This window comes from Myotis myotis, unplaced genomic scaffold (genome assembly GCF_014108235.1).
Source record: "Myotis myotis isolate mMyoMyo1 unplaced genomic scaffold, mMyoMyo1.p scaffold_m19_p_3, whole genome shotgun sequence".
Classification (NCBI taxonomy): domain Eukaryota; kingdom Metazoa; phylum Chordata; class Mammalia; order Chiroptera; family Vespertilionidae; genus Myotis; species Myotis myotis.
The window spans coordinates 90,005,545-90,024,632 of record NW_023416335.1 but is presented as its reverse complement, the minus strand read 5'-3'; the positions used below and the strand labels follow the sequence as shown (position 1 = coordinate 90,024,632).

The window sequence follows — 19,088 nt, the reverse complement described above, 5'->3', positions numbered from 1 at the left end:
TAAGGGCTTTATTTCTACAAGGTCATTTCTCTACAGTGATGCAGACTTTGGCAAGGATACTTACTTTTGTATGAAGCATATAAGAATACATATATGCAAATATGGAAAATGTTTATATATATTATGCATATAAAACTGTCTGTAAATCATCTCAACTGTTATAGTCCTCTCATGTCATCATATATATGGCTAATAATTGTGTTTCAAAGAAGTCTGATCACTGAATAAAAAGAAAAAGTTGTTTTAAATTTATTACTAATTCTAAGATATTCTTTTTTAAAAGAATTACTAGTTGAATCCATGAATGCTGATATTTCTTTTCATGCAATATTTTCCAGTTACCATTGTATATTTCTAAGTAACTTGACATTTATTCCATTCAAATCAGATGCAATAATTACTACAATATAGGTAAACTTCTTTTAAAATTCTTTTATTTAGTTATAATATCAATCTCCAACAGTTTGAAATACAAATTTCCATGGCCTTCAATTGAACTGTATGTCACTTTCTTTTAGAATGTCCTTTTTCTCATTAAAATAATTTTTAAACCACTCGATGTGTTCCACTTTCTGTTTAACACTCAGATATGGATTTTTGGAAAGGCCACAGGTTACTAACTCCATGAAGTGGCGAATTGGTCCTTGTTTTGGAAAATCTTCCAGGTATTTATCCAGAAATATATGTTCATGAAATTCTGAACCATCATCATCAAAACCTAAAAAATGAGAAACAAAATACATTACATTATAATTTTGAATGTAACACCTATATCATAAGATTAACATGAATGTAATATAGTATTACAGTTAAAGGCATGAACTTTGAAGTCAGAGCTAGGTTTGCCCACCAATTTAATAACTGTGACTGGGCAAATTAATTAATTTCTCTGAGCATCAGTTTCCTCAGGCATAAAATGAGAGTTAAAACACTACCTTTTGCCCTCGCCAGGTGGCCCAGTTAATTGGAGCATCATCCAGTACATCAAAAGGTCGTGTTTGACTCCTGATCAGGGCACATACGGGAGGCAACTGATCGATGTGATCAAAGTTTCTCTCTCACATTGATGTTTCTCTCTCTCTTTCCCCCCTTCCTCTCTCTAAAAATCAATAAACATATCCTCAGGTGAGCATTAAAAAAACCCCAGAATCTTTGTTAATTGTCACCCAAGGACATTTTTTCCTCCATTGATTTTGAGAGAGAGTGGAGGGGGAGAGAGAAAGAAAAACATTGATGTAAGAGACAAATCAATGGGCTACCCAACCTGGCTGGCTTTGGGCCTGCAACCCAGGTACATGCCCTTGATCAGGAATCGAACCAGGACCCTTATGTCTAGGTGCCTATCCTCTAACCACTGAGCAGAACCAGCCAGGGCTTCGTGTTGTTGTTGTTTTTTTTTTTTAGTAAATATTAAACAGACACAAAGCTTATAAAGCTCTTTTACAATGCTTAGCATACTATAAATGTCCAAAGTGTAGCAGCAATTACTGTTAATAAATATTTTAATGTCTAAAATAACAACTAAGGAAACTATACAACTATACTTAAAAAATACATAAATAAAACACGATGAAATCCTAAAATATGTTCTAGCAGGCCACAGGAAGCCAAGAAAAGACAGAGGAATGAGAAATAGGGAAAATGAACAGAAACCAAATAATAAAATGGAAGACTTGAGTCCTAACAAATCAATAGTTACTTTAAATATAATGACCTAGAAACACCAATGAAAAGACAGAGGTTGGCAAAGTAGATATATACTATCTATAAGACACTCACTTCAATTAGGTAGGTTGAAAGTAAAAGATTAGAGAAAAATATAGTCAAACCTCAGTTCTCAAATGTCTCCCATCTCAAACAATTTTGTTCTTGACCAAGTTGTTCATGGAAAAAACTGTCTCTGTTTTAATTTTGGTTCTCCATCTGACAACCCTTTCACGTTGATACATAAGCATGACACAAACATCTCACAGGCCACAAACAAAGGAGAAAATGGGCCAGTATGAGAGAGTTTACAACCAAACCTTGTGTTGTTAACATCTCAGGAAATTGTGCTGTGAATCTCAATCTCTCTCTCTCTCTCTCTCTCTCTCTCTCTCTCTCTCTCTCTCTCTCTATATATATATATATATATATATATATATATATATATATATATTTACTAGAAGCCCATTGCAGGAAGATTCGTGCAATAGGCCTTCCTTCCCCTGGCTGCTGGCACCAGTTTTCCTCCGGCACCCGGGACCCAGGCCTTTGGTCCGGCCGCAGTGAGGCTTGGCTTCTCCGCTGCAGCTGCAGCGGAGAAGCCAAGCCTCTTCACTTTTCAGTCTTCAGTCTTCAATCTTCACTCCAGCTAGGGCAGTGGTTATCAACCTTTCTAATACCATGACCCTTTAATACAGTTCCTCATGTTGTGGTGACCCCCAATTTCATTGTTACAAATTGAACATAATTAAAGCATAGTGATTAATCACAAAAACAATATGTAATTATATATGTGTTTTCCGATGGTCTTAGGCGACCCCTGTGAAGGGGTCATTCGACCCCGAAAAGGGTTGCGACCCACAGGTTGAGAACTGCTGGGCTGGAGCCTTCAGTCTTCGCTCTGTGCCTGCGTATGCAAATTAACCGCCATCTTTGTTGGGTTAATTTGCATAGTCGCTCTGATTGGCTGGTGGACGTAGCAGAGTGACACCAATTTGCATGTTTCTCTTTTATTAATATATATATATATATAAATAGCTCTTGTTGCTGGTGAAATGGACAATTAGCACAATTTTAAAACTTGAGTTCATCATGTTGCTAAAAGTGTGAAAGAAACAATGATCACAGACAATTACAGAGGTAGAAAAACTGTTGTTGATTTATATAAATGAAGAGCACTTGGTGACAGCATTTTGGAGGCAGTGACATGTGAAAAAGTGAAGATGCCCCATACTGACTTCTTGAAAAACACCCCTGGAACAAGTGCTGAAAGTGATTAGTTTAAGGCTGGTAGGGGGTGGTTCGATAAATTTAAGAAAAGAAGTTTGTTAACAGACACATACTGTATATAAATAAGACATGTACTGTATATAAATAAGAAAGGTTGGGAATCATTTGAGGGTCTGGAATGAATTAATTCAATTTACATTATTTCTAAGGGGAAAATGATTTGGTTTTTTAACAAATCGCTTCTCAAACAGCCTTCTGGAATGAATAAAGTTCAAGAACTAAGATTCTACTATATATATTGGTAACATTAATAAAAAAAAAAAGAAATCATTAGTGGCTATATGAATAATTAAATAAAGTAGACTATAGAGCAAAGAAAATTACAAGGGTGAAAGAGGAACATTACATAATAAAAGGATAAATCCACCAAGAAGAGATAGCATGTGAATTTTTTATGTACCAAACAAGAGTTTCTAAATACATGAAAGAAAAAATGATGGAAATAAAGAAGAAACAGAAAAATCCACAAATATACTTGGTATTTCAATATCCCACTGTCAGCAATTAAAAACTACCAGGTAGAAAATTAGCAAAGATATAGAAGAACTGAACAACCATCAGGATCAAACTGACATCTATAGAACACTCTACCAAACTATGGCAGAATAGACATTCTTTCCAAGCATCTATGAAACATTCATCTAACTAAACCATATCAAGGATCACAAAACAAATTTCAACATAACCGAAATATTACACGTATGTACTCTATTTATAATGGAATCAAACTAAAATCAAGTAACAGACAATAGGAAAATCTTCAAACAGTTGAAGATTAATATACTTATAAATAATTAATGGTTCATAGAAGAAATCTCAAAGGAAATTAAAAAACACACACAGAATTGAAAATGGAAACACAACAAATCCAAATTTGTGGGACACAGCTAAGACAAGAAAAATATGGCATTAGATGCATACATAAGAAGAGGAAGAGTCCCAAATAAGTAATCTGAGCTCTGACCTCAAGAATCTAGTAAAAGAAGAGCAAGATAATCTCAAAGCAAGCAAAATGAAAGAAATAATAAAAATAATAACAGGAATCATAAAATTAAAAATACAAAAATAGAGAAACCAATACCTTGTTGGAGACGAAGATGGTGGCATAGATAAATGCCTGTACTCATTGACTCCCAGAACTACATAAAAATTACAACTAAAATACAGAACCATCAGAAGAATCTTTTACCCTTTGAGATAGCATGGAGGGACCTGGAGAATAGCATGCTAAGTGAAATAAGTCAGTCAGAGAAAGACAAGTATCACACGATCACACTCATATGTGGAATCTAAGAAACAAAATAAACTAATGAATAGAGTGAATCCAGAGACATGGAAGCATGGAAGGGTGCAGAATCTCAGAGGGAAGGGAGGGAAGGGTGAGTGGGTGGGAGGCAATCAACCAAAGACCTTGTATGCATATATGCATAACCCATCTATACAGACACTAGGGTGCTGAAGACCTGGTGCAGGGGGTAGTGGGGAATGGGATGGAGAGCGCAAGCTGGAGGGGATCAATGGGGTAAAAAACGGGACATATGTAATACTTTCAACAATAAAGAATTATTTTAAAAATGATCTATATATCACTATCTACATTAATAAAAGACAAACACACAAATTGACCGTACCTTCACTATGCCTTAAGCCATGCCCACCAGCCAATCAGAGTGACTATATGCAAATTAATCCAGCCAAGATGGCGGACAGCAGCCACGAAGATGGAGCAAGCAGGAGGCTTGGTTACCCCAATGATGGAGGAAGCCAAGCTTCCCAGCTGCCGCAGCCGGCTCTGAGCTCCACTCAAAGCAACAAAGTTTCAATTATAGAAGATAAATAAACCCCAAATAGCTGCTTTCAGCCGGCCATGGCCACGGACCTGGAGCGAGCAGGAAGCCAGGCTTCCCTGTCACAGCTGGCTCTGAGCTCCACTCAAAGCAACAAAGTTTCAATTATAGAAAGTAAATAAATCCCAGAATAAAAAGAAAAAAAAGAAAAAAAGGAGAGGCTGGGAGCTTCTGTCGCTAGGGGGGCTTGGCCAGCCTGAAAACGGCCCTCAGCCCCTCACCCAGACTGGCCAGGCACCCCAGTGGGGACCCCCACCCTAACGGGGGTGTGGCCAGCCTGAAAACAGCCATCAGCCCCTCACCCAGGCTGGCCAAACCTCCATGGGGTGAGGGTCCCCACTGGGGGGGTTTGACCAGCCTGCAAACAGCCATAAGCCCCTCACCCAGGCTGGCCAGGCACCCAGTGGGGACCCCCACCCTAAAGTGGGTGTGACCAGCTGCAAACAGCCATCAGCCCCTCATCCAGGCTGGCCAGGTACCCCACTGGGGACCCCCAGCCTGAAGGGGGTGTGACCAGCCTGAAAACACCCATCAGCCCCTCACCCAGGCTGGCCAGGCACCCCAGCAGGACCCCCACCCATGCACGAGGCCTTTATCCTATATAATAAAAGGGTAATATGCAAACTGACCCTAACAGCAGAACGACTGGGAATGACTGGTCATTCTGACACACACTGACCACCAGGAGGCAGATGCTCAATGCAGGAGCTGCCTTCTGGTGGTCAGTGTGTTCCCACACGGGGAGCTCTGCTCAGCCACAAGCCAGGCTGATGGCTGCCAGTACAGTGTTGGTGGTGGGAGCCTCTCCCGCCTCCTCAGCAGCGCTAAGGATGTCCGACTGCAGCTTAGGCCTGCTCCCCGATGGCAAGTGGACATCCCCCGAGGGCTCCCGGGCTGCCAGAGAGATGTCTGATTGCCAGCTTAAGCCCAATCCCCCAGGGAGTGGGCCTAAGCCAGCAGGTGGTCATCCCCTGAGGGGTCCCAGTCTGCGAGAGGGCACAGGCCGGGCTGAGGGACCCCCTCCCGAGTGCACAAATTTTTGTGCACCGAGCCTCTAGTCCTATATAATAGAGGATTATGCTAATTAGCCATTACACCCTGATGTGCAATGACCAAGCACGTCATGACCAGATCATGGATCAGCCAGAGGGTGGGTCAGCAAGGTACAAGTGGGCTGCGGAGAGCTACAGGAGGGGGCAGGGCAGCAAACTATGAGGGGGGAAGGGGGTGAGGGGAGCTACAGGACGGTGGGGCAGCGGGCAGGGAGCTACAGGAGGGTGGCAGCGACTTACTGGCTACAAGCAGGCGGCAGAGAGCTACAGGACGGAGCAGGGCAGCAAGCAAGTGGAGGTGGAGAGCTACAGGAGAGGGCAGGGCAACAAGCTATGGGGGGGATGGGGGAGCTACAGGAGGGCAGGGCAGCGGGTGGAGAGCTACAGGAGGGCGGCAGCAGGCGGAGAGCTACAGGAGGGTGGCATTGACCTACCGGTCCAGGATTTGTGAACAGGGCTACTAGTATAAAATAAAATCCTGTATAATAAAAGGCTAATATGCAAATCGACCGAACGGCGGAATGACTGGTCACTATAATGCACACTGACCACCAGGGGACAGATTCTCAATGCAGGAACTGCCTCCTGGTGGTCAGTGCACTCCCACAGGGAGAGCACCACTCAGCCTGAAGCCAGGCTCATGGCTGGCGAGCGCAGTGGCGGTGGTACTAAGAATGTCCACGGGGAGCGGGCCTAAGCCATCCGTCGGACATACCCCAAGGGCTCCCGGACTGCAAGAAGGCATAGGCTGGGTTGAGGGACCCCTCCTCCCCGAGTGCATGAATTTCGTGCACTGGGCCTCTAGAAAATAAAATAAAATAATAAAATAAAATAAAATAAATAAAATAAATAAATAAAATAAAATAAATAAAATAAAATAAAATAAATAAATAAAATGAAATAAAAATAAAAATAAAATAAAATAAATAAAATAAAATAAATAAACTAAAATAAATAAAATAAATAAACTAAAATAAATAAAATAAATAAAATAAAATAAATAAAATAAAATAAAATAAATAAAATAAAATAATAAAATAAAATAAAATAATAAAATAAAATAAAATAAAATAAAATAATAAAATAAAATAAATTACAGAGCCATCATTGAAAACTACCTGAAAGATGGCTGAATGGAAGTCCTACAACTGGAGAAGTAAAGAAGAAAGCACACTGAAAGGAGGAGGGATGGAATGGGTTGGTCCAACACCCATGTGTGCAATTTTTTAATTGGGAGATTGTCTCTGCAGAGGCCACCCATGAGGAGCAAGGTGTCCCAGCCCCACACCACATCCCAGGGTCCCAGAGCTGGGAAGAGAAGTCCCCAAAATTATAGGCTGTAAAAATCAGCGGGGATTGGGGCTGAGGGACATGGAGGTTGTTGGAGACCCAGGAGTTCCTTTTAAAGGGCCAGCACACAAATTTACAAGATCCTACTGTGTCTGAGCTCCAGCACCAGGCAGTAGCTCTGGGAACCTGGACACATACTGGGAGGAACTGGATTGTCTGGAATAGGCAGATTTCTCAGGGGCAGATTTCTTCAAGATAGGGGCAGATTTCTCCAAGACAGGGCTATTCGTAGGGGTCATTATATCTGGGCTGGGACCTCAATGATCTCAAGGCTGACTGGTAGCCACATCTGTTCACCCTGGTGATTCCTTGCCCCATCCAATTTGCAGGCCCACTTAACCTATTTGCAGTGGCTTTTCCATGTGAATGGCCTGTCCTTGCTAAGGCTTCAGACTTTGCTAAAATCTCTCAAACAAGCTGCAGCTGGTGACAGCGTGCCCCAAACCTATCAATAAAAGGCCCAAGACCTGGCACTAGCACCAACCTGCCCCAATCAAAAGACATGGTAGCTAAGTGGATACAAAAACATGACCCAACTATATGCTATCTACCAGAGACCCACCTCAGGACAAAAGACACAGGATGAGAGTGAAGGGATGGAAAATATTTACCATGCAAATGGAAACAAAAAAGCTGGGGTAGCAATACTCATATCTGACAAAATAGACTTCAAAATGAAGGCCATCACAAGAGACAACAACATAATACTACATCAATGCATAATACTAAAGGGATTGATCCAAGAAGAGGATATAACCCTGGTAAACATACATGCACCCAATTTTGAAGCACCTAAATAAATAAAAAAAGCTTCTAGAGGATTTTAAGGGAGAGATGGACAACAATACAGTCATAGTAGGGGACTTTAATACTTTGCTAACTTCACTGGATAGATCTTCCAGACAAAAACTGGACAAGGAAACACTGACTCTAGGACACACTGGATCAGATGGATTTAATTGACATTTATAGAACATTTCACCCCAAAGATGCAGAATATACATTCTTCTCAAGTGGATCATACACAAAGAGAGACCGCATGTTAGGAAATAAAGCTAGTGTTTACCAGTTCAGGAAGATTGAAATCATATCAAGCATTTTCTCAGAACACAGTGGAATGAAATTAGAAACCAACTACAGTAAAAACATCCAAAAACATTCAAACACATGGAGGCTAAATAGCATGTTGTTAAACAAAGAATGGGTCACCAATGAGATCAAGAAAGAAATAAAAAATTCTCGAAAACAAATGAAAATGAACACACAACACCACCAAGTCTATGGGACACAGCAAAAGCAATTCTGAGAGGGAAGTTCATAGCACTACAGACCTACCTCAAAAAACAAGAAAAATTAATAATAAACTATGTAACCCTATAACTTAAAGTTCTAGAAAAAGCACAGCAAGAAAAACCCAGAGTTTAAGTAGAAGAAAGAAAATAAAGATTAGAGCATAAATAAATGTTATAGAGAACAAAAAAAAAAAATACAAAAAAATTAATTTAAAAGAGCTGGTTCTTTGAAAGGATAAACAAGATTGAGGAAACATTAGTCAGACTCACCTATAATAATAAAAGGGTAATATGCTAATTAAACTGGACATCCTTCCGGACATCATTCTGGATGAAGCCGGGGCCCGAGGGAAGCCAGCCCGGGTCCCAGTTGCCTGCGGTTAGCCCGAGGGAAGCCAGCCCAGGTCCCAGGTGCCAGAGGGAAGCCGGTGCCAGCAGCTAGGGGAAGGAAGGCCTACTTTTGCACAAATTTTCATGCATCGGGCCTCTAGTCAAGAAACAGAGAGACAGGACCCAAATAAATAAAATGAGAAACGAAAGGGGAGAAGTAACCACTGACACCACAGAAATACAAAGGATTGTAAGGAAATACTATGAACAACTATACGCCAACAAGCTGGACAACGTGGATGGAATGGACAAATTCCTAGAAAAATACAATCTTCTAAAAGTAAATCAGGAAGAATCAGAAAACCTGAGTAGGCCGATAACAACTGAAGACACTGAAGCAGTAATCAAAAAAATCTTCCAGCGAACAAAAGTCCTGGTCCAGATTGCTTCATAGGGGAATTGTAACAAACATTCAAAGAAGAACTAACACTGATCCACTTCAGACTATTCCAACAAATTCAAGAGGAAGGAACACTTCCAAGCTCTTCTTATGAAGCCAACATTACCATAATCCCAAAACCAGACAAAGACACTACAAAGCAAGAGAAGTACAGGCCAATATCCCTGATGAATGTAGATGCTAAAATCCTCAACAAAATATTAGCAAATTGCATCCAGCAATACATTAAAAAGATCATACATTATGACCAAATGGGATTTATTCCGGGGATGCAAGGCTGGTACAATATCTGCAAATCAATAAATGTGATACATCACATAAACAAATTGAAAGACAAAAACCACATCAATTGATGCAGAGAAAGCATTTGACAAAGTCTAACACCCTTTTTTTGGTAAAAACTCTCAGCAAAGTGGGAATAGAGGGAGCATACCTCAACATGATAAAGGCCATATTTGACATACCTACAGTGAACATTATACTCAATATACTAAAACCATTTCCTCTACAAACAGGAATAAGACAGGAATGTCTGCTTTCATCACTCATTCAAAATAGTACTGGAAGTCCTCACCAGAGGGATCAGACAAGAAGAAGAAATAAAAGACACCTAAATTGGAAAGGACAAAGTAACACTCTCATTATTTGCAAATGACATAATATTATACCTAGAAAACACTAGAGACTCCAGAAAAAAAATTACTAGATTTAATAAATAAATTTAGCAATGTAGCAGGATACAAAATCAACACCCAAAATTGGATGGCTTTTTTTACACCAATAATGAACTTAAAAAAAAGAAACTAAAAAAACAATCCCATTTACCCTTGCAACAAAAAAATTAAGATACTTAGGCATAAACTTATCCAAGGAGGTAAAAGACTTGTACTCGAAAAATTACAGGATGTTAAAAAAGATATAAAGAAGTGGAAGAGTATACTGTGTTCATGGATTGGTAGAATCAACATCATTAAAATGTCCATACTACCCAAAGATTCAATGCACTCCCTATTAAAATACAAACAGATTATCTGACAGACCTAGAACAGACACTCCAAAAATTTGTATGGAACCACAAAAGACCCCAAATAGCTGCAGCAATCCTGAGAAAGAACAAAGTTGGAGGAATCACAATACCAGAAATCAAGTTATACTACAAAGCCATTATAATCAAAATAGCCTGGTGCTGGCACAAGAACAGGTATATAGATCAATGGAACAGAAGAGACCCCAGAAATCGACCCAAACCATTACACTCAATTAATATTTGACAAAGGAGACAAGAGCTTATAACAGAGTCAAGAAAGTCTCTTCAATAAATGGTGTTGGGAAAATTGGACAGATACATGCAAGAAAATGAAACTAGACCACCAACTTACACCATACACAAAAATAAACCCAAAATGGATAAAAGATCTAAATATAAGTTGGGAAACCATAAAAATCCTAGAAGAAACCATAGGCACCAAAATCTCAGACAATCTCTCGTAGCAATCTCTTTAAAGATATATCACCAAGGCAAAAGAAACTAAGGAAAAAATAAACAAATGGGACTACATCAAAATAAAAAGCTTCTGCACAGCAAAAGAAACCTTCAACAAAACGAAAAGGGAGCCCACTGTATGGGAGAATATATTTGGCAATGATACATCTGATAAAGGGTTAATATCTAAAATATACTCTTAGTATAAGGAACTCATACAACTTAACAAAAGGAAGAAAAACAATCCAATTAAAAAATACGTAAAGGACCTAGACACTTCTCCAAAGCAGACATACAAATGACCAAGAGACTTATGAAAAAAATGCTCAAAGTCACTGGTCATTAGAGAGATGCAAATTAAAACAACAATGAGTTATCACCTCACACCTGTCAGAATGGTTTACCATCAACAAATCAACATATGACAAGTGCTGGCAAGGATATGGAGAAAAAAGAACCCTAGTATACTGCTGTAGGGAATGCAGACTGGCGTAGCCATTATGGAAAACAGTATGGAGTTTCCTCAAAAAATTAAATATGGAACTGCCATTTGACCCAGTGATCCCACTTCTAGGAATATATCCTAAGAGATCCGAAACCCCAATTAGAAGTAATGGTTGCACCCCTATTTTCATGGCAGCACAATTTACAATAGCTAAGATCTGGAGACAGCCCACATGTCCGTCAGTAAATGAGTGGATAAAAAAAGCTGTGGTACATTTATACCATATAATACTATGGACCAGTAGAAAAGAATATTTTACCCTTTGAGACAGCATAGAGGGACCTAAAGAGTATCATGCTAAGTAAAATAAATCAGTCAGAGAAAGACAAGTATCATATGATCTCACTCATATATGGAATCCAATTAACAAAATAAACTGAGGAACGAAGTGGATCCAGAGACATGGAAGCGTGGAACAGAGTGTGGAATCTCAGAGGGAAGGCAGGGGAGGGTGGGTGGGTGGGAGGTAATCAACTAAGGACCTTGTATGCATAATTCATAGACAGTGGGGTGGTGAGGGCCTGGGGCAGAGACTGAAGGGTGGATTGGAGGGGGTTGATGGGGGAAAAAAGGGGACATATGTAATACTTTTAACAATAAAGATTTAAAAAAATAATAAAATAAAATGAAAACAAAACAAGACAAAAACAACAAGAATAAAAAGAAAAAGAAAAAAAGAATAATTTACAGGATTCAATAGTAGAGTGGAGGATTCCGAGAATCAAATCAACGATTTGGAATATGAGGAAGCAAAAAACACCCAATGAGAAGAGAAAAAAAAAAATTAAGATAGTGTAAGGAGTCTCTGGGACAACTTCAAGTGTACCAACGTTCACATTTTGGGGATGCCAGAAGGAGAAGAGAAAGGGCTAGATATTGAAAAACAATAAAACAATTTGAAGAAATAATGACTGAACACTTCCCCTATCTGGTGAAAGAAATGGACTCACAAGTCCAGGAAACACAGAGAATCCCAAACAAGAGGAACCCAAAGACACACCAAGACACATCATAATTAAAATGCCAAGGGTTAAAGATAAGAGAGAAGCTTAAAAGCAACAAGAGAAAAGCAGGTATTTACCTACAAGAGAGCACCCATAGAACTGTCAGCTGACTTCTCAACAGAAACTTTGTAGGCCAGAAGGGAGGGCAAGAAATACTCAAAATGATGAATAGCAAGAACCTATAACCAAGATTACTATACCCAGCAAAGGTATCATTTAGAATTGAAGGTCAGATAAAGAGTTTCACAATCAAGAAAAAGCTAAAGGAGTTCATCACCACCAAGCCAGTATTACTTGAAATGTTGAAGGCTGTTCTTTAAGAGGAAGAGGAAGAGGAGGAGAAGGAGGAGGAGGAGGAGGAGGAGAAGGAGAAGGAGGAGGAAGTAGCTAAAAATATGAATAAAATGGCAATAAATACTTATCTATCAACAATTGAATCTAAAAAACAAAATACACAAACAAGAGATCTAATGAAGAAAATAAACTGGTGAATTAAATAGAATCAGAAGCATGAAACAGACTGATGAATCTTAGAGGAAAGGGGGTTCAAGGATGGGAAGAGATTAACCAAAGATTTTACCTATGGACACAGACAGTAGGGTGGTGAAGGCCTGGGGTGAGATGGGACCCGGGTGGAGGGGGATGGACATTTGTAATATTCTCAACAATAAAAATTTTTTAAAATATACCAATACCTTGTTCTTTAAAAAAATTAGTAAAATTGATAAATCTATCCATTAAGTGCTATAAAGAATAAAGCGGAGAGGTCACCAACCACCAATATTAAAAATGAAAAGGGGGTTATTATTATAAATCCAAAACTCATTAAAGGAATAGTAAAGGAACATTACAAACAATTTTACACTAAAAAATTCAACAATCTGAACTACCAAAACTCAACCCTCCCCAAAAATACATAACAGCTTTATAACTATTTAAGGAAAGGAATGTGTAATTTAAAAGCTCTAAAAAAAAAAAAAAAAAAAAAAAAGCAATCCATAAGCCCAGATCACTTCATTTGACAATTTTATAAAATTTTTAAAGAAAAATAAACACCAATTTTACACAATCTCTTCACAAAGTGGAAGGACACTTCCTAGATCAATTTATGAAGCCAGTAACACCTTGTTATGAAAAACAAAGATATGACTAAAAGAGAGTGGATTAAAAAACTGTAGTACATCTACACAATGGAATACTACACTGTGGTAAAAAAAGAAGGAATTCTTACCATTTGCAACAGCATGGATGGAACTAGAGAGCATTATGCTAAGCGAAATAAGCCAGTCAGAGAAAGATAAATATCACATGATCTCACTCATTTATGGAATATAATGAACAACTAAACTGATGAACAAAAAGAGATCCAGAGACAAAAGAGCATGGATCAGACTGTCAAACCTCAGAGGGAAGGTAGGGGAGGGTGGGGGTAAAGGGGAGAAATCAACCAAAGGACTTGTATGCATGCTTATAAGCCTAACCAATGGACACAGACACCAGGGGGTGAGGGCATGAGTGTGTGTGTGGGGTTAATGGGGCAATAAGGACACATATGTAATACCTTAATCAATAAAGGAAAGAAGAGAGAGAAAAGAGAGATTGAAAGACACAAATTATCAAATAATAAAAGAAAATTGAAATTTTTTCCCCAATTGAAAAAACAAAGTTCTCAGGTTGAAGGACCCAATGGTGTCGAGAAACATGATTTTAAATAAATAAAATCCCTTAACAAATGTTTTCAACACATATCACTAAGTAAGAAAAAATGCTTCAGGACAATCTATGGTCCCATATAGGTCAAAACAAAACAAAAGGTAAATACGTAACTGCCATTTAAAGTGAACTGAGAGGACACATATCAAACTATTTACAATGTTTGTTTCAGGAAAAGGAAAGAGAAATACAGTAAAGTAAACTCCCCATTCCTTTATATTATTTGACTTTGTTGCAAGTAAACTTCCATATGTTTATGAAATTTAAAATATCTTTTTAATAAGTTAAATAAAACATAATATAGTAAAGAGAAAATGGGAAGTTAAATACAGGAAGAAAATCCCATATGGTATATAAATCAACTAAAGTGAACATGTTAATTCTGTGTCTAACAAATTTAATTCTGCGATAAATAATATTGAATGCAATGAAATATTAATGAATACAGCTAAAAATATGGTACAACAAAAAAGGGTAAACCCAGTTAATAGCAATAACCAATTATTTTTGACAAGGGTATATGACAGCACTGAAGCAAATTCAGTTCACTATAAATTCTTTCCACTCGCATTTATTGTCAAAACTATTATTTCTTTTCCTGTCAGTATTTTGAGGCTCTTGTTCATGGGCCATCATGTCATCTAAAACAACCAATAGATAGGGGCTGGGAAGAGGGGGATAAAGGAAGGGAAAATGGGAGATATCTGTAATACTATTAACAATAAAAAGTACATTAAAAATACAATAAAACAACCAATAAATTATTTCAGATAACACATACTTGCCCTATAATCTTTATACTTGCCCTAATTTTTTCTACACTTTACCATCCACCATAACAACAGAGCCCTCTTTAGAATTTTATGGTAATTTTGAATTTTCATAATTATTCTTGCTAGCTCATATTATAGCACATATTTTAGATACCTAGCAAAGGATGACACATTAAAAGTGAAAAAGTTTAAACCAAGTGAAGAATAAAAACAAAAGAATGATTAACATACATGACTAAGTTTTTCGTCCACTGAAGCCTGTATTGAAAATTACTCTTGGATAACATTTCCAGACACCCTTAATTTGGCAAAGCACAACAGGAGGGACAGACCAGTTCTTAAAACAAAAACTAACAAAAAATACCCTACATTGAATAAGAAAAATAATTTATACATTTTAAGTGGCAAAACAATAAATCATATTTTTTATGTAATGGGAAAACACAACACTAGGAACTAAATTGTAAAACAGGACATGCTGTTTGTCATTTTCAGTATTATGTTCCAAAACTGAAATGGTGAACCCCTAAAAATAAAACAAAACATCTTTCCCTGAAAGCATCAAAGTAAAACTTCATGAAGCTAATTATTGATAGAGCATGACATTTTATTAATCTTAAAATTTAAGTATAAGAAATACCAGGTGTACCAGTTAATAATGCAGTTTTTGTAGTCAAAGAAAACACCATAATTTCAAGAGAAACATCAAAAGTGCTTTATTCAAAGTAATGTCCATTGCTAGCTACACATTTGGCCCATCTTTCAGGTAATTTGTGGATACCGTCCCAATAGAACTTTTCTTGTTTTGAGGCAAACCATTCAGAGACCCAATTTTCCACTTGTTCGTATGTTTTGAAGTGCTGCTCAGAAAGTGCATGTGCCATCGATCGGAACAAGTGGTAATCTGAAGGAGCAAGGTATGGTGAATACAGCAGGTGGGTTAATACTTCCCAGGCAAGATCTTTTAATTGGTTTTGAAGTGTGTGATGGTGGGTTACCATGAAGCAAAATTACTTTGCCATGTCTTCTGGCACATTCTGGTCGTTTCACGATCAAAGCGTGGTTCAAATTGATTATTTGTTGTCGGTAGCCATCAGTATTAATGGTTTCAACTGGTTTTAGAAGCTCATAATACACCACACCTTCCTGATCCCATCAAACGCAGAGCACTATCTTCTTTCCAAAGTGATTAGGCCTTGCAATCAATGTTGATGGTTGACCTGGATCAACCCATGATTTTGTGCGTTTGGAATTCTCAAAATAATTCCACTTTTCATCACCAGTCACAATTTGATGCAAAAAAAGACTTTCTTTCGTGCCGTTGAACCAATATTTTACTGATTTTTTTTTGTTTTTCCATTTGTCTTTCGTTCAGTTGATGTGGCACCCATTTTCCTTCCTTTAAAATCTTTCCCATTGCTTGTAAACAATCGGAAATTGTTTGCTGAGCAACGTTTAGTCTTTTTACAAGCTGTTTTTAAGTTTGATACACATTTTCACCCAATAATGCTTGTAACTGTTGGCCTTCAAACTTTTTCAGTAGACCTGGATGTTGTCTTTCACATCAAAATTATTACTTTTAAAGCATTTAAACGAGCGTTCACAAGTATCTGGAGATGGAGTATGTTCACCATAAGCTTCCTGAAGCTTTCAGCGGCACTTTTCTTCAAAATAAAGTAATGAATTAAAACTTTCCGCAAATGCTCTTATTTTTTTTGGCACAAAATTCAACATTTTTAAGCGTAAAAATATCTATGATGTTAATACCTTCAGAAAATTTGTCATATGAAGTTTTGAAGCTTGCTGTCAATACAACAAAATAGCATATATATCAAATCGCATATATATCAACGTATGTGTAACTCCATCTATTGAAAAAAATCTGCATTATTAACCAGTACACCCAGTATATAAAAGAATGTTATTGAACTGTTGGGGCTCCAGGTTCTAATGCCAGTCTCTCTGAGTAATCAGAGGTTCCTAAGATGTATTGAGGGGAGTGAGCAAAGTGAGAAAGTTGCCATAGTTCCTTCCGTTTTTCAAAGATTTGCCTGAAGGAACTAGAAATGAGATACCTCCCTTTCTGACCATGAAGTATCAATAATATGCACAGAATATATGGAACACATTTATCTTCATAACCTGACTTAAAACATTTTTTTTCTTATTTAAAAACTAGAGGCTTGGTGCACAAAATTTGTGTACAGTGAGAGAGAGAGAGAGAGAGTGTGTGTGTGTGTGTGTATTGTGTGTCCTACAGCCTGGCCTGTGCCCTCTCGCAATCTGGGACCCCTCAGGTAGGGTCCCTAGGCCTGGCTGGCAATCAGGGCCTATCAGGGCTTTCCTTCCCCCAGGTGCTGGCAGCTGGACTCGCCCCTGTTGCTGTCACTGCTTGCCATCTGGGTGGCGCGGTCCCCTTCCCCCGCCATTGGTTGCCTCTCTCTGCGGCCGACAGGCATGGGGTGTGATGGCTTGGCTGGCCTGGGCCTCTCTCTGCAAGGCGATGGCTGGCTGGCCCCGCAACTTGCCACAGTGTCACTGGCTGGTGGCCTGGGCCTTCGTCTGTGGGGTGATCAATCACAGGGCCCCCAGATTGATCACCCCGCAGAGGGAGGCCCCGCCCACCTGCCGGGTAGCCTGGGCCTCCCTCTTTGGGGCGATCTATCGCGGGGCTCCCCAATAAATCACCCAGCAGAGGGAAGCCCTGCCCACCTGGGTGGGGCTCTGTGATCAATCACCCCGCAGAGGATGGCCTGGGCCTCCCTCTGCAGGGCGATCATGGGACAATGGCCTGAACAATCGCATCACACCTGCTTTGGCTGGCCTGGCACCTGTGGTGTCATAGCGTGGTAGTCCGGAAGGTCGCCTGGATGGTTGTTCTGCTATTCGGTTGATTTGCATATTAAGCTTTTGTTAACACATTGTTTGCGGATAGTTTTTATCGCGCGCTAAGAAGTGGCGCGGGCCATTTTTGCTAATTTTTTGCACAAATGGCAACGTTCAGTAAAATCACGATAACTTTAGTTTACGTATTTATACGTTACCCGCATTCTACCGCTTGTCTATAAAAAACGTATTAATACGTATCCCGCGCTCTACTACCAGTCAACGTAAAATGTGTAAGTAAAACGTATAAATACGTTTCCTGCATACAATGTGTTATTATAGATGAAACATTCAAAAACCAGGTCAAATTTCAGATAAATTACTTTGGAGTAAGGACTCTGGATTTTAATGAACTTAAGTATTTACTGTTGATGACAATGAACCACCAATTCATGCTTTCCTATTACCCTAGTTGGTAGTTTTTAGAAAATACATAATATCCTTGTTAATGTTTAAAGATTTTTAAAGGTTACAGTATAGAACAGAAAATAGTTACAGCAGTATATCTCCTCACAATATTGTTGTTATAGAAAGCAGAGGATAGTGATGATGCTTTACTTGTATAAGCTCACTTGTTTCTAAGATGAATCTTATAAAATAAGTTCTATTATTATTCCCATCACTTTATAGATGAGGGAGACAAGGCTTGGAGAGATTAAGTTTATAACTCACTTAGGAACTTGAACTCCTAATCAACTATACTTCACTTGTCTCATCTAAATAAAGTCATAAGTTATTCTACCTAAATATTCAGTTTAACATTTTAAAAATTTTTATTGATTTTAGAGAGAGAGAGATCAAGAGAGAGAGAGGGAAACACTGATTTGTTGTTCCACTTATTTATGCATTCACTGGTTGATTCTTGTACATGCTCTGACTGAGGATCGAACCTTGGTGTATGCGGGGGATGCTCTAATCAACGGAACTACCCAGCCAGGACTCAATACTGGGTTTTAAAACCATGTGTTTAACCATGAAGACTTAGAAAACTCAAGTGTCATTAAATAAGAAATCTTCCCTTAATACTACACCTTGTATTTTCTAAGTTTTTCACTCCATTTAAAATTCTATGATCATACATGAGAGTAAGGAACTAACATTTATTCATATGCTTACATGCCAAGAACTGTGCTGAGCAACTCAATAACTTTATCTTATTTAATTCTTATAGTCTTCCAATGAGGTAGCCTTAATTTTATAGATGAGGAAACTAAGGCTCAAAGTAAGTAACTTCCTCAAAGGCAAATGGCTAATAATTGATAGAGTTGAGGCTCTATACTCAGGTTTGCACAACTACTTTACTTTCTGTTTTTTTGTGGGTTTTTTTTTTTTTTACTATACTCTGATACCTTACAGAATAAAGAAACCATAAAACTTTAATATATATGTTGTGTAATAG

The 19,088-nt window shown here is 38.4% G+C and overlaps 1 protein-coding gene across 1 annotated transcript in view; it reads right to left on the bottom strand.

Annotated features, from left to right (window-relative positions):
- Nucleotides 1-417: 417 nt before the first annotated feature.
- MRPS31 (mitochondrial ribosomal protein S31) overlaps nucleotides 418-19,088 on the bottom strand; it is a 54,197-nt gene continuing 35,526 nt past the window's right edge. The window contains exon 7 of the mRNA XM_036300585.1: nucleotides 418-718. Within this exon, the coding sequence (XP_036156478.1) occupies nucleotides 489-718 (230 nt within the window). The 3' untranslated portion in view covers nucleotides 418-488. The remainder of the gene's footprint in view (nucleotides 719-19,088) is intronic.